At 41.6% G+C, this 21,866-nt stretch overlaps 2 protein-coding genes and 1 long non-coding RNA gene across 5 annotated transcripts in view; 1 reads left to right on the top strand and 2 right to left on the bottom strand.

The window, feature by feature from the left end:
• The window catches only part of LOC123506312 (dentin sialophosphoprotein-like), a 50,577-nt gene extending 46,846 nt beyond the window's left edge, over positions 1-3,731 (top strand). The window contains exons 10-11 of the mRNA XM_045258277.1: positions 224-350; positions 2,122-3,731. Of these exons, the coding sequence (XP_045114212.1) occupies positions 224-350; positions 2,122-2,270 (276 nt within the window). The 3' untranslated portion in view covers positions 2,271-3,731. The remainder of the gene's footprint in view (positions 1-223; positions 351-2,121) is intronic.
• LOC123506316 overlaps positions 1-21,866 on the bottom strand; it is a 32,202-nt gene that overhangs the window by 1,157 nt on the left and 9,179 nt on the right. The gene's annotated exons all lie outside the window — the stretch shown is intronic.
• Positions 80-18,214, bottom strand: LOC123506313 (protein disulfide-isomerase A4-like). Of its 3 annotated transcripts, none has more exons than XM_045258280.1 (13): positions 18,007-18,214; positions 12,630-12,765; positions 12,304-12,506; positions 11,626-11,783; positions 10,870-10,998; positions 9,612-9,831; positions 8,414-8,547; positions 8,137-8,293; positions 6,915-7,077; positions 6,339-6,409; positions 5,572-5,930; positions 5,018-5,101; positions 80-411 (listed from the first exon to the last, which is right to left on the bottom strand). In XM_045258280.1, exons 1-12 carry the CDS (start codon positions 18,089-18,091, stop codon positions 5,042-5,044), a joined length of 1,875 nt encoding a protein of 624 aa, XP_045114215.1. In that variant the 5' UTR covers positions 18,092-18,214; the 3' UTR covers positions 80-411; positions 5,018-5,041. The 3 variants fall into 3 exon arrangements, with proteins under 3 accessions (XP_045114215.1, XP_045114216.1, XP_045114213.1); XM_045258281.1 differs by having other exon boundaries at positions 80-266; XM_045258278.1 differs by lacking the exon at positions 80-411 and having other exon boundaries at positions 3,965-5,101.

Below are 21,866 nucleotides of genomic sequence, written 5' to 3'. Positions count from 1 at the left end.
AAATTAACTTCCCCATCCTTTGTCTATTTCTCTTTGTTCTTGCATGTCATCTGTATACAGTTGCAGTGAAACGTGTAAAGAAAAATGTATAAACTTTATTGTAAACTTAACAGAATTTCTTTCTTGTACACAAACAGAGCATGTTGAGTAACTTGTTAGGAACATGCAGTTTCTTCTTGGAGCTCCAGTACAAAATATACAGTCCTCTTCTGTTTCCCTCCAGGCTGACGTGCTCGGGGTCGTCAACAAAGGTTACAGAAGCATTTCTGACGAGGAGATCAAACGCTACACAGACTTCATGGTGTGGTTCTCTAATGTAGCAAAGTCTGCTTGTCCACACTCTAAGGATGGTAAGTCAGGAAAGTCAGTCATGTTTCTCTGTAGCTAAGTGGCTGTGGGTTTGTGAACATCCTATGGAGAGAGAGAGGGAGAGGGGGAGTGAGTGTGCAGGAGGTCATCAGAAGTCATATTCCTTCATCTCTGTAACCACTTCCCCTTCAGTTCCATCAAACCCCAATCATCCTTCTCACACCTACATACAGGCAACCCCCGTTTAACGAAGGTTCACACAACGAAATTTCGCTACAACGAAGGTTTCATTTTACTACCATCTGCTCGTTTAACGAACACCAAACTTGCTTTAACGAAGTTTTATCCAGGTAATTTTTTTTCAAATTTGAAAGCCCCACCATATCACGCAAGCTGACAGGCTTTTGAATACACCAGGAGCTGCTGGTACTAAGGCCTGCCTCAGGAAAAATCCTGGGCACCTATAGAATAAAGATCAAGATCAAGCCTCTCGTGGACAACACGCGCAACACTCACTCCCCAGTCAAAACATAACAGCGTCAGCAGCAGCTTGTCTTCCCTAGCTCAACTTACCACCAAAATGCCCTGCAATTGGCCTAGTGTTCGTAAGAAGACCAGGAAGTCTCTTACTCTCCAAATGAAGCTAGATATTATTCACAGACACGAGAGAGGCCAGAAAACTATAGCAGTGCTGGCCACTATCTTGACTCCATATTATACTGTCTCTATTTTCAAGTCAGCAGACTCTATTAAGAAGGCTGGTGAGACCGTATCTTCCTTGCAAGCTAAAAGAACCACCTGAACTCGTGACTCTACAATGGATAAAATGGAAAGCCTTGTGGAAATGTGGTACATAAGTTTTGTATGCAGTACAAATGATGCGCACTTTGTTTATATTCCACAAGTTGCCGGTTAGTGTCTTTCCCGTTTCACTCTTCCTCCCTTCATAAAGTTAAGATCATCAACATTATAAAGTTACATACATACATACATTAGTGTACATTATAATGACTTAAATTAAACTACCTAAATGTTTAACTTCATAATTTTTACTTTCATTAAACCTTTTACTACTGTACTATGATGCACTCTCGCTTTGCTTACTCTCAATGGAAGTTCAAATCAGGGGTTAAACTTGTTATAATCGGTTCGCTTAACGAAGTTTCGCTTAATGAAGTGTTTTTTAGGAACGTAACCCCTTCGTTAAACGGGGGTTGCCTGTACTTCGTCACATTTGTCATCCCTGCATCTCTATACTTTGTTCCTTCACCCACAGCAACATGCAAGCCTAGATACATGTAACAGTCTTCCTCCAGCAAGTAACCTTCAAAACTAAACACCCTCCTACCATCTACACTAACACTCGCATCTACTAGCATGCACAGTCATACAGCAGTATTTCTATGCTTACTCTAAACAAAACGTGTAGCAGTGACATCTGAAATGGGAGAATAGTGCAAGGATATGTGAAAGAGGATGAGGTGTGGGCATGCAAGGAAAGAAAGCAAGGATAGGGAAAAAGGAAGACCTATTGGAAGGGATTTCTGATGTTCTAGCCTTTGATAATACTTTACATTCATATTTAATTTCCCTTTTCCTATGTGACTTACTTCCCAATGTAAGTGTCTGTTGCCCACCATTATCATACTTACCTATCAATGATATATTAAGTCTTGATTAAAACAGATAATCCTGCCACTCGTGCTCAATACTATAAAATGTAAATAGCCAAGTTACTCCAGCACATGACGTTGATTAATCCTTTTCACTTATCTGTATTTGCTAGAGACTGAGTACCCCTTCCCTCCCCAGGCTCCCATCGCCCCAATGCACCGCACCTGGATGAGATCAGCCTGGACTCCACAGTATTTGATGTACCAAGCATCGTTAAGAAAAGGAAAGGACCACTAAGAAAACTTGGACGCTTCTTACTGAAGGCACTCATGTTCATATTAGACTGAAAAGTTATTGTAACAATGTTTTTGAGCAGTGGAGACAATATGAGGGCAGACACACATGTGGAAAGGACAAACCTAGGTGGCTAGACAAGATGGGATATGCACATGGTAGTCTGTGTGTGTGTGTGTGTGTGTGAGTATCAGCACCCGATGCATTCCCAGCTCCTATGAATGCAGTGCTGTGAGTTGCTGAGAGTACACACCTACCCTGCCAGAATCAAGTCTGATTGTATTGATGGAAGGTCGCATGACAGTAGGGTCACATCGAACTATATCAATACAATGCGCAGTTACAGTCAACAACATAAGAATGAATAATTCACCACCATGTAAACTTTAAAAATCAACTTAAAACAAGTTAAGAGTTACTTTTCACTGCTGAGATGTATCCACTTGATTGTGATTTAGCCAGCTTGATAATCAAAGACAGTGCATACTGTATTTTAATCCATACTGTTTTACACCTGGTAAAATGTAAGTGAACTGTCAGGGAGAGAGATTATCACCAGATTACTATTACCACACTCCATTGTCTTGCTGGGACATTTATTTTGGGACATGAGAAGCAAGATAATTTTTCAAGTGAAATCTATGCTTTTTTAGATGAAGGCCACAAGTGCTTAGCTACAAGGAGGTAGTGGTTGGGTGTTACTTTCATTTATCTCAAGACCACACTACAGTTTGTGGACCAAACCCTTTATCTCTAGACCACACTACAGTTTGTGGACCAAACCCTTAAATAATTGTGTCAAGAAGTTTCCATGGGGTTTCATTGTGGTAATATTTGAAAAGGATTTCTCATTAGGAACACCCTATCATCTTTAAAAAGTCTGCCATGAAGACCTTTTGCATTTTTGCATGCATAAATTCAGTATGATATGTAAAGTATGAAACTGACTAAAGAATACCATTATTACAACAAAATGCCCTCTTTGAAGCTTTACAGAAACAAATCTTTAAAGGTGGGGATGACACCAGGTAATAACCCCATAAAAGGACTCTTCACTGATACAAATGACCTATCCGACAATTATCACAAAGGTCTAAGTGAATGAATTGACAGACTGTCCTACCACTGTACAGTCACCACCACTACACTCCAGAAATATTGAGACCACGTTACTTGTCCCTCAATAAAGACAATTTGATAAAACTGCACCGGTCTTGCTCATTGATGTAAATACTGCTGTGTTCATTGAGACTGACAAGTTTTTGTGCCTGTTTTGGACATGTTCAGTTTATTTTTTGGTACATGTATTCCTACAAATATACAACTCACTTGACAGGGGATTGTGCTTATAAAACTTTACTTTATAAGGCATGAACTTTGAACTTTTTGGTAATTGTTAAAAGCTGAAAGTTATGTATTATAATTATGATGCATTTATGATTTTTTATCATAGTCTCATACACTGTTAAGTCTGAGTGTATGTATGGATGTTGTAAAAGATTATTTAAATATCACTGTTGTATTATACACAATGATGGGTTATGTGGCAAGATGAAAGCTGGAGACTTCACAGAAATGTAGACAAGACTGGATAGAAACAAATGAGCAGAGTGAAGGAATTAGGCAAGGAAGACAAGTTTGTTAGAAAGTGGAGAAAGGGTTTGTCTACATCTTGCTAACTCCCTGTCCACTCAATTCATTTCTGTAATCAACATTCAAAGCTTAATTGATGAATTTAAATATTCAATATGCAAGAGGTTTTATTTTTAGAAAATTAGAAAATCACCATACTCCACATGAATATTAAGAAATTGGGAATGCATTATTATAATGTTATATATGAATGGAATATGTGGCATTAGATATGGCAGCCAGTACCTAACATAGCCTATGTTATCAAGCACAGGACTCACTGGTACTGCAACACTCATGGTCTGAACAGCAACTAGTGCTGCCACACTACACAACCTGGCAAGTCTGAACAGCAACTAGTGCTGCCACACTACACAACCTGGCAAATCCTCACATACCACCAGTTATGTACAATAAACACTCTATATCAAATATTCATATAGATATTTGCAGGACCCTGGATACACATCACTGTCCATCACATTTTTAACTGAATTTTTATAGAAATCTAAAGCAAAGCATTCTAACAACAATTTATCAAGTCTATGCTTTGCTTCCCAAAACAATGTAAGTGAAAATTTTAAGAACTGTACAGTTGTACAGTAAGATTTCTTGAACACTGATGCAATACAGTATTACCAATATCAACAGAGCCATGGTCATGCAGCAAGTTTTTACATTTCAGTTGTCCAAGATCTTTAGACATTTTAGTTGGACTTCCCTCCACTGATCTGATTACAGAGTGTCTACTGCACAGTGCACATACTTATGACATGAGCATTGCTACTCTAAGTCACAACTTTGACAGTGTCACTACACAAATATTGTGTAGACCAAACCAACCCTATATGTTATACTAAGTACTGACTCAGATCAATGTGATGACAAGCTCCTGTAGGGGATGTCCTGCACAACTCACTCAATAACAATGCAGTGAATGAAGCAATAAAAAACTAGAGAAAAGCAATGAAAACGAAGAAAGCAGTAAAAAAAGTAAACAAAAAATTAAAACCCTAAGAGCAACCTAACTGTCATGTTTCAACTGTGCAAGAACAAGAAAACAAAAACCCCTAAATTTCACAGGAACTGCACCAAGATTTTGCTACACTACAGCTGCTACTGCTAGTGCTACTACTACAGCAACTACACTTGCTAAACTACACCATACCATCCAATCTTGGCTCTTAATGTACTAAAGCTCATCCTTAGCTGTCTTGTCTCCTTTGCTTGAGGACTCTTGGCTGACAAACTCCTGCAACAATGAATATAAATGTTAGAATATTCTGGTGATAATGATACAAAAATATTCCTTCAGTTGTCTTACACACACACACACACACACACACACACACACACACACACACACACACACACACACCCTGCATAGTGTAGTGGTTAGCACGCTCGACTCACAATCGAGAGGGCCGGGTTCGAGTCCTAGAGGCAGCGAGGCAAATGGGCAAGCCTCTTAATGTGTGGCCCCTGTTCACCTAGCAGTAAATAGGTACAGGATGTAACTCAAGGGGTTGTGGCCTTGCTTTCCCGGTGTGTGGAGTGTGTTGTGGTCTCAGTCCTACCCGAAGATCGGTCTATGAGCTCTGAGCTCGCTCCATAATGGGGAAGACTACCTGGGTGACCAGCAGGCGACCAAGGTGAATTACACACACACACACACAATCACTTCCCATAATCCTTAACGCAATCACTTCCCATAATCCTTACCTTAAGAGACTTCAGGGAGCGATCACCACTGAATGCAATGGGGTTATCCTTCTGGTCAGCCTTGACAAAGTAAAGGGTGGGGAAACCATCCACCTTGAAGCTTGGATGAACATCATTGGCTGTGGCATCCATCTTGGCCACTACCACATCTGGGTTGGACTTGGCGAGTTGCTTGGCCAATTTCTTGTACACGGGCTCCAGGCTCTTGCAGTGGCCACACCACGGGGCATAGAACTCCACCAAGACATCTTTCTCCGTCTTCATCACCTCATCCTCAAAGTTCCGAGCAACAAGTACCTTCACTGGGCCGTCCTGTCTCTTAGGCACTGGCTGGGATTTCAGATAGGGCTGCACCTTGCCTGGAAATGTTACGCAGAAGTTAAGAAACTACTTACTTGGATTTGCATTAAAGCTTTGTGGTACAAGTATGTGATGGTAAAAGAGGTGAGATTTAGAAGTTTCTCAAATTGAAGCCATGAGGCAAAAGTGGTTATAAAAGAAGCGAGATTAAGAGTATGGTAAAGTGAAAAATGAAGCTGTAAGTGAGAGTAAACATTTGAAAGCATCCTAAAATCAAGCTATATATGTGAGACCAGAAATTTGAAAGCACTTTGAAATGTAGATATGTGGTGTATTAACATGAAGGTATGTGATTGTGCATGAAGTTACAAGGAGAAATTACGAGTATGGTGAAAAGAAGTTATAATATATGTGTGAAGGTAAAAGAGGAAAGATCAGGAATATTCAAGACCAAAACACAAACTCACCTTTCTTGTACTGCTTAACAAACTCCTCCAACACATCAGTACTGAAGTCCTCCTCAGGTTCCATTGGATACCTGCCATAAACAGACTGAATCACAACAGATGAAGGGGATGCCAGGGTACAAAAGATGGCTTGATAGAGTTACCTCCAAGTTGTAAAGATCTAAAATTCTACACCTATTAGGAAATTTATATGGCCAGCTGTGTCATGCCTAAGCTCTTATGGTGCATTAAAATGGTTGAGTAGGCAAAGACAGTGGTGTTTTGTCTAGTACTGCTGGCCTGGTATGACAGACATGTGGAAAATACAGTCAATCCTCGGCTATCGCGACTTCAGCTATCACGTTTTATTGCTATCAAGCACCCATGAAAAGGTAAAATTTCATTATCGCGACCTCAGATGCCTGCTATCGCACGCCCAGCCATGACGTCACGGGATATATGAGCACTCATTGGCCAAAACCACCTTCTCGCCAAGATCAATTCGGCTATCGCGTTTTCAGCTATTTCAGCCCCAATTGGGCACGATAGCCGAGGGTTAAGTGTATACATATATTTAATAGATGGAGGGGCACTCACTTGAATTTGGCAGAGAAAGCACCCACATTAACATTTTCTCCAGAGTCTTCCAATCCTAAGCTCTTGATTTCATCTTCAAACTGTTCCTCATTGGCAATAGCAAAAGTAATGTCTCTGTACTTGTCTGCCACAGGGAGGATCTTGTTACGGATGAACTGTGTATCTGCAACAAATCACACTTTGAAACTGGTTGTAAAGATCAAGATTATAAGAATCTTCCATCTTATGTTTGCAGCAGCCAGTCTCCTATAGAACCTTAAAGAAATCTGTCTATTTCAAAACCTAGTTAATTTCCTAGTTGGGGGTACAAATTACTATTAGTGACTGATGAATCGGTAAAAAAAAAAAAAAATAAATAAAAACCAACTTAAAAGGGATTAGGAGTAGAGAATCATACCAATACAGCCAAGAAATTGATCTCCTAACATTTCAAAGTGGAGTCAATTTCCATTTTGGGCAAGAAACTACTTTAACAGACTGGCTGTAGCAAAAAAAAAAATAAGTCAGAAGTAGAAGTCTCATGAAACTGCCATTTCTTTAAAACCAAGAAACAGCAAAAAATTAGTCTCCATTCTCGAGAGGAAATCCATATTAGGACAGGCTAACTAAAAAATAAAGGAAAAAAATTCAAGAGTCAAAAACTTAATACGTCTTCAATACTAAAACTGAAAAATTAAGGCAAAAATAGCTAGCCAACCAGTGTTTGTGCACTCTTGTCTACAATATAAAGAACACCTTACCACACCAATAACAATTTGCACTCTTCTATAAAGAACAAAAATACACAAAGATTACATCAATAGCATGCATTCAAGTTTAATCCTCACTGGTATTTGGCTCATCTCAATTATTAACCACTAAGGTACATTCTCTTGTTCTGCAGACATCCCTGAACATTGCACAGCCTAGAATTAATCTTTACTAGTTCTACTGCCACCTCTAAACATTGTACTGGCAAGAAATTACAAAATCTATTATAACCCTTCCTTATGTATACTTTCAAGGATCCCATACACTGATTTTAATGCTCTGAATTATTGTATAGTGAAGTGAAATAATCAATGTTCTAGTTAGCACAGTGCAGTGTAGTCAAAAAGCCTCGTCAAGACCTCGAGTTATGGAGTGGTTTGAAATCTACTATGCACAACAGGGAAATATTTGCCAAACCTGTCTTGAGCAACATCAGCATCCTCCCAACACAATCAAAGCACAACACACCAACCTTTGATGTACTGGTGTGAGAAGTTGACATCATAGTATACAACTATGAGTGGTCTCTTCTCATACTTGAAGGCTTGGTTCTCCTTGGTGAGCTGGCCCACTAGAGGAACACTCTTCTTGGTGATCCAGGGAGCCATCTCTTTGTATGTCCCTGTGGCCTGGTAATGGAACAGAGGAAGGTTAGTATCAATTGAGAGTCATCAGGAAAGATTAAAATAAGATTTCAAGATGCTGACAAAGTAAAGCTGAGTATATCTTCATTGAGTTGTTGTGCTCACCTTAGTATACCTGAAGACCTTTTCCTCATATTTAGAGTGATATATCTCTGGCATAATGACAGTGATAGTGTTCTCCTTCAATTTCAGGTGACTGGCAACACCACTATCAAATGTGTGGAAGAATGGCAGCTTTCCTGAAATAGTAAAGAGATCATCACTTCAAACTCAATAGGATACTTTACAACTTAAACTTTAGAAAAATTATCATGGTGGGAGTAGAAAGTTAATAGTAGTAAGATGAAGTTAAAAATATATACATTTAAAAAAAAATGCGTCAAAAGTCTTGATGAAAAGATAAAAAAAAAAAAAAAAGGTATTGAAAATGAAGCGAGAAAAGTTCATCAAGTAATCCATCAACTTCCCCACCAACAGTATTTTCCTTTATAAACAGATCTTAACCATCATTACTACTAAAAACAACACAACTAGTACAACCAGTCTTTAACATTCATGGTTTCATCAAGAGATTGATCTGATTTTTCATGAACTGATGTGTTGGTGCTGAATGTATAGGCAGAGTATTCAGCTCTCAATGCAATATGCAATAATTCAAAGCTCTAGAAGCATTGTGAAATCTCTTAAGCATCTATAATAAAAAGAAAATAGGTTTTGCAATACCTAGCCAAATTAATGACTGGAGCTAGTTGTAGACTAAGAAGTGTCTCAAGAATGGCCAGTGATTAATGAACGATATGCTTTTTTTTTTTTTATGTATGAAAGAGGGCCAGCCAAGGAAAAAAAAAAAAAAAAAAAAAAAAAAGGGCCCACTTGAGTGCTGGTTCTCTACAAAGAAAAGTGTCAGCCAAAATTAGGGAGCAAATGCCTCGACACCTCCCTCTTAAAAGAAGAGGGAAAGGTGGTCATGCTGCCATGGGAGGACTGTACCACGTGAATGAGATCATCCAATACTTCATGGAGGAATCTAGGAAGTAGTAAGAACTAAGAACACAAACTCAAACTATTGGTGGTTGGACTTTTAAGGGAGCACATATCATCCTAGTAGAGAGGCTAGAAGCTTTTAGGAACACTACCTAATTATGTATTTTTTTTGTTGTTACCAGACAAGGAATGTTGATGTCTGGCTGTACTAGCAATGATCAGCCAAACAAGTCAACACCCTACGGATACAACTTAGTTCTCTGTAAATCACAACCAGGGAAGCATAATTAGGTGAACATAACATACACAACTTCCTCACCTCTCAGCTCATTGGCTGTTGCAACATACTCCTCAAACATATCATTCTTCTCGGGGAAGTATCCAATGATGTTGGCATCAGTCCTGGCAAAATTGTTACTCGTTTCCAGCACTGTGGTGACCTCTCTGGATGGCAGCTTGACCTGCTCCTTCATGTACTCTACAATGCCCTCCTGATCACGTCTACCTTTGTACTCGAACTGTCTCCCTTTGCGGAACACCTGAAAATAGAACACATGATTTGTCAGCCAAATAACACTGCCTTGGCCATCTGAATACAAGCATTCCCATATGCAAATAAAACAAGTGAGACAGGTGCAAAACAAGAAAGTTTGAACCACTCCATCCTTCACCTGTTAATGGGAAACTAACTTTGACAGCAAGGTCATAATACTTGCTGGTTTGAATAGGACTAAACCTTCATTAGCTATTTCTTTATTTTTAAACAGAAGCACCAACTAAGGAAGAAAAAAAAAAAGGCTCACTGAGATGCCAGTCCCAAACCAGACTCAAAAGCAGTGGTGAAATTTTTCAGGATAACTGTCTTGAAACCTCCCTCTTGAAAGACCTCAAACCATAGGAAGGTGAAAACATGGAAGCAGACAGGGAGATCCAGAGTATACCAGAGAAAGGAGTGAATGAATGAGAGTAATGCTTAACTCTTGCATTTGAAATGTAGACAGAAGTGTAGTTGGAGAACAGACCTTGTACGATTCCAAGCAAAAATATAAAGTGCATAAGATTCAGGCTATGTTAAACCAAGGTTTTGGAAGGCTTAAGTCAGGAGAAAGAGTGAGGAATGTATGCCTTCATGTCAGACTATCACCTACGTTATAGGCTCAGCACAGAGATGGATCTCTGACATGGAAGCAGTAGTCATTCCAAGGAAAAACTGCACAATACCTCCTCAGACCCCCAATTAGCAGAGGCAAAACACAAGAGGCACCTCCACTTTTGGAGATCCTAAGGAGGGACTGGAGCAATAAGACAAGATACAGAAAGAATTGCATATTGGTGAACACACGCAACTCAAAGATATTCTGTATAGTGGGAGCTGAATATAGTAAATATGCTGAGAGAGAGAGAGAGAGAGAGAGAGAGAGAGAGAGAGAGAGAGAGAGCCTAATAATGCACACTAGTCTCAAGAGATCAAACAACACTGGACTTTACTTTTCTCTTTCCCTTTGTTGCTCTTGGCCATGAAAAAAAAAAAAAATACAAAATACAATAACAACATAAGAAGAACACGCAGGACTCACTATAAGTGTTGGGTATCCTTTGATGTCATATTCCTTGGAGAGATCGCTCTCCACCTGTGCGTTGACCTTGGCCAGAGTGACGCCCTCCTCCTTCAGGTCCCGCGCCGCTCCTTCAAAGTCTGGCTCAAGCTGTGGAACACACGTCACTCAATGCTGGAACACTACATACACATACTAGAAAAAGAATTCAAAATGTGGAATTTGTTTTTTCATATCACTACATAAATGTGAATTTTTATGATACTTCTCTTTTTAACTTTATACTTCATTTGGTTCTGATTAACTTTGATTTTTTACATCATTGCATAGATTTACATGTGGATTTTAAACTTTTAATGATTAGCTTTTACTATTTTTTATCAACTATTTTTTTTTTACTTCACTACATAGATTTATATATGGACTTTACTGCTTCTCTTTTTTTCTACTTTTTATTGCTACTTAAAAATATACAAATGGATTTCAATGATTTAAACCATTTTCTGCTACCTCTTATATCACTACAAACATTTACAAATGAGCTTTGATCTACATTTTTCTCCCAAGCTCAAAGTTTTTCTCACTAATTAATTATTTCACAATTCACTTTCTCAAGCCAAATAATTTTCTCAATATTTAATAACCTTAACTCAAAAAATTAAACACTAACAGTACAAACATCAGACATGGTGATATCACTTGACCTGAACTAGCCCAAGTTCCTGGCCATGCTCCCACCACTCTAGACACAACCACCACCACCACCACAGTACTCACAGCCTGACAGTGGCGGCAACCTGTCACATAGAAATCAACTAGAACGACTTCCTTCGACTCCAGAACTTTGGAAAAGTTTGCAGCAGAAAGGACCACAACTTCGGAGGGTGGGGGAGTGTAGTTAGGGTCAGCGTGCATGCGCATGTACTCAACAAGAGCTGTGGAAAGGATTAGTGGACTTACTGGCAGTGGAAAATGGACAACTGTACAATTACATTACAACAAACTTAATACATTGAAGGTTTGGGTAGAGCCAATATAAAGCTAAAAATTCTCTATTTGATCTATTCCTACAAACTGACTACAGGGATGACCAAATACATTAGCCAATAGAAAACTATTCTCTTTTCATCCCTACATTTCTCTCCCACAATTCTTAAATTTTCTCTTTTTCATTGTTTTCTCTCCTATGCTTCAATACGTACTGTGATACATTTACTTTCTTGACATGCTCCAATATTTGCATCTCTCTCTCTCTCTCTCTCTCTCTCTCTCTCTCTCTCTCTCTCTCTCTCTCTCTCTCTCTCTCTCTCTCGTGTCACTGTACTAATACAGCACCTTTTTCATACAAAACTGGCAATGAGTAATGTCAACAAAGGCAGAAAAAAAATTCAAGCAGCCACTAACTCTACACTGAAGACTACAGCACCATCACTACATACAACCCCAAGTGCTTACCTCCTGCAGTCCTGGCACCTCTGTAGTCCTCCACAAACTGGCCTTTCTTGAAGAGCTTGAGAGTTGGGTAGCCACTCACGTCATACTTCTTAGCCAGTTCTTCCTCCACTGTGGCATCTACCTTAGCTATCCTGATGTCCTCCTCCTTCAGCTCCTTGGCCGCCGCAGCATACTCTGGCTCCAGCCGCTTGCAGTGCCCACACCTGTATCAGGTCGGATTCGCTTCATCACTCATGCTCGAGAGGGAGAGAGAAGGAAACGGCACAAAAAACAAACACACAAATCCACATACAGACACAGAAGGCATCCTCCTGGGTAACACTCACCATGGTGCATAGAACTCCACCAGAATGGCCGTCTTGGGGCCAACCACATGCAGGAAGTTGTCATTGGTGAGCACCAACACGTCACTCTCTTCCTCAATCTTCACCTCGCCGCCAAACCCTTCCACCACTGGGATGTCTGCCCAACATCAATGCACATCCCCGGAAGGTAAAGAAAAAAGATCACTACATGGGATCACATGAATGTCTTTCCTTATACCTTCAACAATACCCTCAAACAATACATGTCTTTTTAGATTTGCTCTGCCTCTAATGCACCAAATTTCTGTAAAAAGGCCTAAAGAAGGTGCAAGTCCCAATAGCATTCATCAATAAAATTGAAGGGATAAGAAGGAATTAGTTCTCGGATGCAATAGTAGACAAGAAGTATCCAGTAATGAGGTTCATACAAAGTCAACAGGGAACAAAAAAAAAAAAAAAAAAAAAAATTAGACTATTAATGTTTGGGGACGACAGGCAACAACATTTTGTAGACAGACACACTCCATACAGGAGTGTTATGTGCAGGTGGGCGAGATGGAAGCTTCTTGAAGTTTCCCTTTGTGTTTATGTTAAGAAGTGTTCTAGTTATCAAAATGAAATGGTAGTCCAGAACTCGAATAGTATTTGGATACCTCCTATTTCAAAATGTAGCCATAGAGTTTTAGTGATATTATGTGTACTAATGATTGTAAACTTATGAATTAGCCCAGTTCTATTTGGTCACTATGTAATGATAGGATCGTCAGGAAAAGCTCAAAGTACCAGTCCTGGCCAATAAAATGTAAGCAATCAAGCTAACAAAACAAGCAGAAATGTTTTTCAGGCCTACAATATTTCTTTTTGTTTTTCCCCTGCTCTGTAGGCTGGTTCTGGGATAACAATGGTGTATGGGGAAACTTTACTATATATAAGTAACATTCCACCAAAGGTTTTCTGACCCATAAACTATTCTTTTAAATATCCCTCCTTTGTATAGAAGTTGCTCCTGTACAGAACTAACAATTCACTATGAAAAATGCTTAGTATTTCACCTCAAGTCCAGAACACACAAAATGCTCCTTATTAAATGTCTCTTCACAACACCCAATTTTCAATAGTAGACAAATCTTCATAATGCCAATTACCTTTTAACAAGTACACAGGTGTCTTGTTTGACAGCAGATGTGCTGGGTGCGTTGAACACATTTTAACATCTGGATGGGAGGGGGTAGTGAAGTAGGGGGGGGGGGACTAGCATACCTGTCAGCTGTTCATTGGCCCAGGCATCACTACACACACTTGTCCTACACCTCAGCTGCACAACAACAATTGTACACTATCACTTGTGCCTCCCTAACAAGATCGCTATGGTAGGTTCAGTGACATACACTATCATGCACCATAAATTTGTCCCTCAAAAAACAATCAACACTAACAACCTGATCATTGAGCAATCCATTCAGCTCTTTTTTAATTAAGAAGGAAAGCCAGCCAAGGGCAACAGAAAACTTTAGAAAAGGTCCACGGTTGCCAGCCCCCTTAGAGGTCTAATAGTTATGCAAAAGACAGGGACAAATGCCTTGAAACCTCTCTTAAAAAGAAGTCAAGTCACAGGAAGTTGGAAACACAGAAGCAGGCATGCAGTTCCAGAGTTTACCAGAGAAAGGTATGAAAGATAGAGAGTACTGGTTAACTCTTGCATCAGAGTTGGACAGAATAGGGATGAGAGGAAGGAGAAAGCCTTCTGCAGTGAGGCCACAGAAGGAAGGGAGGCATGCAGTTAGCAACATCAGAAGAGCAGTTAGCATGAAAAATAGCAGTAGGAGAGCAAGAGATACAACATTCTGGCAGTGAGAAAGAGGCTGAAGACAGTCAGAAGAGGGGAGTTGATGCGAAAAGCTTTTGATTCCATCCTACCAAACACCCCATAACATGTGAAAAGTACTCCATACAAGGACGGATAAGGCCCTTGTACAGAGTTAGCAGTTGGAGCTCATTATTTCCTATCTGGCTTGAACCCATTATTTCTTGTTTTATCATCCTCATTACTGAGAGAGAGAGAGAGAGAGAGAGAGAGAGAGAGAGAGAGAGAGAGAGAGAGAGAGAGAGAGAGAGAGAGAGAGAGAGAGAGAGAGAGAGAGAGAGAGAGAGAGAGAGAGAGAGAGAGATCCGGTGGTGACGGATCTCCCAGCCCACACCGCTAGATTTCGTGGGCACCTCAGATCATGTGGCTGTGCTCACCAAGCTCCACTTCCGCAAACCACGTGAGGAGTGCCACACTCGCACCCTCTGGAAGTGGGAGGCTGCCAATTGGGGAGCACTTCGAGCCGCTCTGAGGGGGTGGGACTGGCAGAGCGTGCTGCAAGGAGACACCGATTTGCAGGCGAGGCGGTTCACCGAGACTCTCCACTCTCTGCAGGCACGCTGGGTGCCGCACTCACAGTACAAATCCAAGGCTTCTGATCAGCCCTGGTTTGGACCCGAGTGTCGCACTGCCTCTAACGCCAAGTACCGGGCATGGCAAGCCTACAAGAGGCACCCCACGGCGCGAAACAGGCGAAGGCATAGAGAGGCGACCCAGCATATGAGGGACACTCAGGAGTGGGCTACTGGACGGTGGCGAGAGAACCTCAAGGGAAAACTGAAAGGCGGCCAAGTGGGGACAAAAAGGTGGTGGAGCATAGTTAAAGAACAAAAAAGGGGACGAACGAGTCACTACCATCCCCTCTCTCGTGCGGGGGGACGGCAGCATGGCTCATACTGCCCAGGACAAGGCAAACGTATTGGCAAAACACTTTGCCGGAAAAATGTGCATCCCCAACCTTGAAAAAGCTCCTCCCACTCTCCCAGAAATAGTGCAGGACAAAATAGTGACAGTGAAAACAAATGAAATAGAGGTGAGGAAGGTACTGCTGAACCTGGACGAAAAAAAGGCTGTGGGGCCGGACAAAATTAGCCCCCGACTGCTTCGCCAGTGTGCTAGTGAACTGGCCCACCCACTCGCCGCACTGTTCAATCAGTGCTTTCAGACCAGTACGTGGCCACAAATATGGAAAACCAGCAGTGTTGTGCCAGTGCATAAAAAATGTGATAAAAGTGTCCCAAAAAAACTATCGCCCTGTTTCCCTGCTGCCTGTACTGAGTAAGGTGATGGAGACCGTCGTGGGCTCGCGAATCGCTGAGCACCTCGAGCGGCACCACCTTATCTGTACAAGGCAGTTCGGCTTCAGGCAGGGTCGGTCAGCGGCTGACCTGCACCTGCTGCTAACAACAGACCTCAGCGCTGCCCTGGATCAAGGCAAGGCCACTGCCGTCGTGGCGCTGGACATTGAGGGCGCTTTTGACCGGGTGTGGCATGCAGCTCTGGTCAACAAACTACGTGCTGCAGGAGTAAACGGGCCCTCTTGTCACTCCTCAGTGACTACCTGAGTGACAGGTACCTGAGAGTGACTGTTGGAGGACAAGAGTCTGAGGTGCAGCCCGTCAAAGCAGGTGTCCCTCAGGGGAGCTGCCTCGGCCCTCTGCTATGGAACCTGTATATAAATGACCTGCTGCACCTCCTCCCAAACACCAGGGCTTACGCAGACGACATCACGCTGACCCATAGCTTCAGCTCCGGGAAGAAGCCGCTGCGATGTCCCGACTCAGCAACACGATGAGACAAATCACAGCCTGGGGCAGTGCATGGCAAGTGAGATTCGCCCGCAAAGACAAAGCTGCTCGTTGCCTCCAGGTCGAGGCCAGCCCTGCAACTCGACTTCAGTGGGGAAACACTAACGCCGCAGGACGAGGTGGAGGTGCTGGGGGTCACCTACGACCGCGAACTGACCTTCAGGACGCACATTGAGCGGCTTGCCAGAGAGGCATCGGGGAAGCTGGCCTCTCTGAGGAGGATATCGTGGCTCCTGGACAGCGAGGGACTAGAGCTGCTGTATAAAGCTCAAGTTAGATCCTCGCTGGAGTACGCTTGCCTAGCGTGGGGAGGCGCGGCCCGCACGCACCTTGCTCTCTTAGACAAAGTGCAGGAGAGGGCGGCGCGACTCATTAAAGGCAATAACACCGGCCAGGAGCCATGCCTCCACAGTCTTCAACACCGGAGGGACGTGGCGGGAATCACCGTTATGTATAAGGTGCACGTGTGTCACGTGAGCCATCTAGAGGCGCTCCGGCAGCCATCCCGACTGGCTGAAGTGCACACCCGAGCTGTCACCGTCGCCCCCAAGGAACTCCTGCAGCCCCGATGCAGAATGTGGCACCACCAGCGACAGTTTGTGTATACTTACGTAGGATGGTGGAACATTATTCTAGCCACACAACTGGATATAAGTGACTGCTCGTTGCAGGATTTTAAGAAAACTATTAATGACTGGTTTTTGTGTTGGCAGGAGAGTTAGAGTTTTAACTTTTAGATAGGGTACACTAAAAATGGCCCTTTAGTTATTTAAAGTTGCTAAATGTATGTAATGTACGATGTAACTTGCTCTTGTATTTACTGTATTATTGTATAAAAAAAAAGAGAGAGAGAGAGAGAGAGAGAGAGAGAGAGAAGAGAGAGAGAGAGAGAGAAGAGAGAAGAGAGAGAGAGAGAGAGAGAGAGAGAGAGAGAGAGAGAGAGAGAGAGAGAGAGAGAGAGAGAGAGAGAGAGAGAGAGAGAGAGAGAGAGAGAGAGAGAGAGAGAGAGAGAGAGAGAGAGAGAGAGAGAGAGAGAGAGAGAGAGAGAGAGAGAGAGAGAGAGAGAGAGAGAGGAGAGAAGAGAGAGAGAGAGAGGAGAGAGAGGAGAGAATGCTGCATGATTTACAAAACTGTGTTCTGATACATCAAACATTTTGATTTGGTAAACACAGATACAGATATAAAAAATTTACTGCAAGACTAATGTCTTGATAATGCTATGGCCCCGAGACACACTTGAGCACCACAGGTTCTTTTAGCTCCAAGTTGACTTGAAGATTGACTTCAAAGTATTTGAAAAGATTACTCCAATATTAGGTATATAACGAGTTACTTGTGAATGTCAAGAACCGTGATATCTTGATAACCCTTAACTAACCACTCGGAACAACTTATCCAAGAAAGGATCTGACGTTATCAATGTGTACACCGAGGATGATCATTGATCGGCTTACAACTCCATCAACGGTACAACGGTAACCATGGACAGAGGCCCTCATCCCTGCTGCATGGCCAACCCCCTCATGTCCTTACCACCCAACTCTAATCCTTTATCATGTTGATTCTCACTAAAATTTCCAAAATTCAAGATCGACACTAAATAATTAGTACCAGGAGAACTTGTCAAGTATTCAATGTCGTCACACTTACGACATTCCAATGTTTACAATAACAGTAATTCAAAAGCCAACATGCCACAGTCCTATCATGCTGTCACCGTTATTACCTGCCTCCCCATCCGTCTGCTCCACCTCGGCCAGACACACGCCCGCCATCGCCGACACCAGCACAGCCACCAGGAGCCTGTACATGGTAACAGTGCCACAAACAATACCAGCAAGTGTTGAGAGAGACAGTACCGGCACCTCAGATCCCACCGTCACTGTCAGGCTGTCTCCCTCCCACCTGTCACTTGTAAACACTGCCGTCGCCCTGCCCCGCCCCGCGCCACGCTGCCTGACCCTTTGTTCTCGTACTGCACTCCTTCAATATTCCTATATCTACCTATATATTGTCCACACATGTCCTCTTAATTATTTTCTTGACCATAAACAGTATCTTCATCATGGGAATACGTGTGTGTTAATAGTTTCTACAACATGGACTGTTTGGCACCTCTCTCCGTCTCTTGTCTTCAAACCTCAATATAATAGTTTTATATCAACTCATCATAATAATTATATACTCAAATACATCACCTATTTTTTTTCAATACTGGTGCAAACGTGGTCATTTATATTCTATACAATATGGATGGCTCAGTAACTCTCAACCCTGTAACTGATCCTATAATCATCTCTTTACCGGTCCGGTCCTGGTACTGTACGTTTCCTGTTCATTTATTGGTTTGATTTTTTTTCCTTATTAATATTTTTGGTATGAGTATGTGTGATATTGCTTGCATATCACACATATGCATATTTTTCGGGTATCATCTCTCATTTTCTCTCTTTTCCTTGTAAAACTCTTAATGACTACCTATATCTCCAGATTTTCTGCATACATGCATTTCCTATATGAACATAATCTTTAACCAGAAAACTCAATGTACTTCAAATGATTTTCAAACTGACTAGTGTTTAGTATTGCTTAGTTTTAAAAGGCGTACTTCTGAGCAATTCCACAAGGGTCTTGCCAAAATACGGCATGTTGATTTCGTTTACTATACAAAAATACTGAATAAAGAAAATAATTATCATAATTATTGGCATTGGTAGAGGCTGTGGGTGTCAAATCCTATTAACCAATGAGCGCTCGCCAAATGTGCTACACTGCGCTGTCAGACGTACAAGTTTCTGTAACACGTGTACCAATAATGCAATGACAGCCTCACGTGAGACTGCTAAACAGGTGCTCTACAATATGAAAAATATTTTAATAGTGTAACTTAATGCAATAATCCACTACAGACAGCTCTTCTCTACTATTAATCTGAGAACATAATCAATCAATCAATCAATATATATATATATATATATATATATATATATATATATATATATATATATATATATATATATATATATATATATATATATATATATATATATATATATATATATATATATATATATATACTATATGTTTAAGTACGTTATCATTGGATCACCAGACGACAAAAGCATAAACTATGAAGCGACATATACGTATTGCACTTCTTTTCCGTCTAGGTACCACAAAGGAATTCTAAGAATGCTATAGGGAGGGTGCAACAAATCATTAATACTCAGAATGATGCTTATTGGTATAGGAAGATCTCAGGTATGTATAGCGGAAATAGTAACAAAACAAGAAGTGGTGAGTGAGTGATTAGAATAAGGCGCTAACAAGAAGTGGTCAATGGTCATATGTCAATCAATAACGTGGTGGGAGAAATATAATATACACTAAATGTCATATAGTCATATAGTCCGTATAAGATGGTAACACAAAGAGTACCTACACAAATACCGTACAGCGATTATTAGGTACTTAAAGCATGATATGTTTAAGTAGCTAATAATAAGCGTTTAACATTGTATATATAATATACGTACATCAATATAAGTTACAAAGGTTTGGGATTAAGGGATACTTTTTGACAAAATATGAATTTCAATGAATAGATTAATGAGGTAAGTATATTAAAATACAATTTAAGAAATGTATAACTTTTATGAGGAAATACCTAGCTGGACGAAGATTAATTCTGTTCAAACACTGGTCCACGGTTGTGTACATCATTCATAAGCTGGGTCGACTGCTATACCTACGGTAGATTACTGAAACTCAGCAGTTTGGTCAATCGCAGTTTCACCCAACCATGGGATCTCTGATATGGTTTATGCTTTTTTTTTTTTTTCTTCTTTTTTCTTTTCCTGTCGAGAAATGTAGTTAATTGATTTATGGTAGACTATCTGTATATAATTTCCGTCGCAAATGTATATACTTTTCGAGATATGACTTTTCAACTCTAACTTACGCTTTTACGGTCTCTCTTTCCTGTAACGATCTTGGGTGTGCGAAATTTGTGTTTTTGGGTGCCGGGCTCGCCTCTCCCAGCAGCAGGGCCCTCACACACACACCCTCCTGTCATGGATGGCAAGAAGGATTTTGTGCCAGCTCTGTCCCACACACGGTTTTTAGAACACTTTTTTTTTTTTTTATCCATTCTGATGATATCCCCGTTTTTACTGATCGTTCCAAATCCGACGCAGGCGTTGGGTTTAGTGTGGTTTTCCCCTCTTTTTATCGGTGTGGCAGCCTTCCTTCAGTGGCGTCCGTTTTTACTGCGAAGCTGTCTGCCATAGTCCTAGCTTTACAGACAATTTTTACTCTTCCTGTTTCGTCTTTTACAGTTTTAGTGACTATCGCAGTGCTCTTACTGCTCTCTCTTGCACTGTCTCCCTTAACCCTTTGGTTTTATCAGCCCTGGAGTGGCTATATCTTCTTACCAAACGAGGATATCGTGTTGGGTTCTGTTGGGTCCCTGTTTGGTCACGTAGGTGTTCCGGGAATGAACACGCAGATCGCCTCGCTAAAGAGGCAGCAAGTCGCGCTCCATCTCCTGCCCCTGTTCCGTTTCGAGACCTATTTAATTTTATTCGTGTGGTGATTGCAGCAATTTGGCAGAGGAGATGGCTAACGGGGGTCGCAACCTCGAAAATGGGAGAGATCACTACTTCCACTATCCCTCAGTGGACATACTCCCATGTCCGGGATCGCCGTGCACAGACTTTATTGGCGCGACTGCGCATAGGTCACACGTACCTTACACAAAGGTACCTGTTGACCAGGGACCCACAACCTTATTGTGATGACTGCTTGGTGCCGCTCACCGTGCGGCACCTTCAGGTAGAGTGCCCTAGTTTAATCGAGTTACGACACCGCTACCTCTACCGGTGTCGCGGTAGCGATAGCGGTGTCTACCTTCTCTCAAAGGTGCTTGGTCCAGCATGTCTGGCCCCCGGCCATGACGTTTACAGGTACCTGGGAGAAGCTGGGCTTCTCCCCAATGTGTGAATTTTATTTCATTTTATTATATGTATTTTTAATGTTTCATTTAACTATTGTAATTTTAGTTTTTTTAGTTACTTTTTTTTCTAATTGTTTTTAATTGTTTTTAATTTCTTATCAATATTGTCTTAATTAATATATTGTAGAGGCGCTACATGATCTTTGTAGTTGCGGCGCCTAAAATTAAAACCATCCATCCATCACGCACACACACACACACACACACACACACACAGTGTGTGTGTGTGTGCGACTGAATGAATGATCAAGATCTAGGGAGAGGCAGTGAATGAATGGACGCATCACCCATGGACGAACCATAGCACGCCACCCTGGACACAGTGGCGTTCCAAGGTTCTTCAGCTCCCATGCAGTGGCCCCAAGCAAGAAATGTAACTAGGGCTCCAGTCCCTTCAGGATATTTCAGAGACTGCCAAATCCATGAGGTCTACAGGTCACAACACGTGCAGCCAGTGACAAATCGCGCTGGACAGCCGTGCACGATCTCGAGCTCGCTTCGCCCTTTCAATGACCGGCGGGACTACAGAGAGAGAGAGAGAGAGAGAGAGAGAGAGAGAGAGAGAGAGAGAG

The sequence above is a fragment of the Portunus trituberculatus genome, chromosome 19, assembly GCF_017591435.1.
Source record: "Portunus trituberculatus isolate SZX2019 chromosome 19, ASM1759143v1, whole genome shotgun sequence".
NCBI lineage: Eukaryota > Metazoa > Arthropoda > Malacostraca > Decapoda > Portunidae > Portunus > Portunus trituberculatus.
This window is presented reverse-complemented; position numbering and strand designations above follow the sequence as displayed.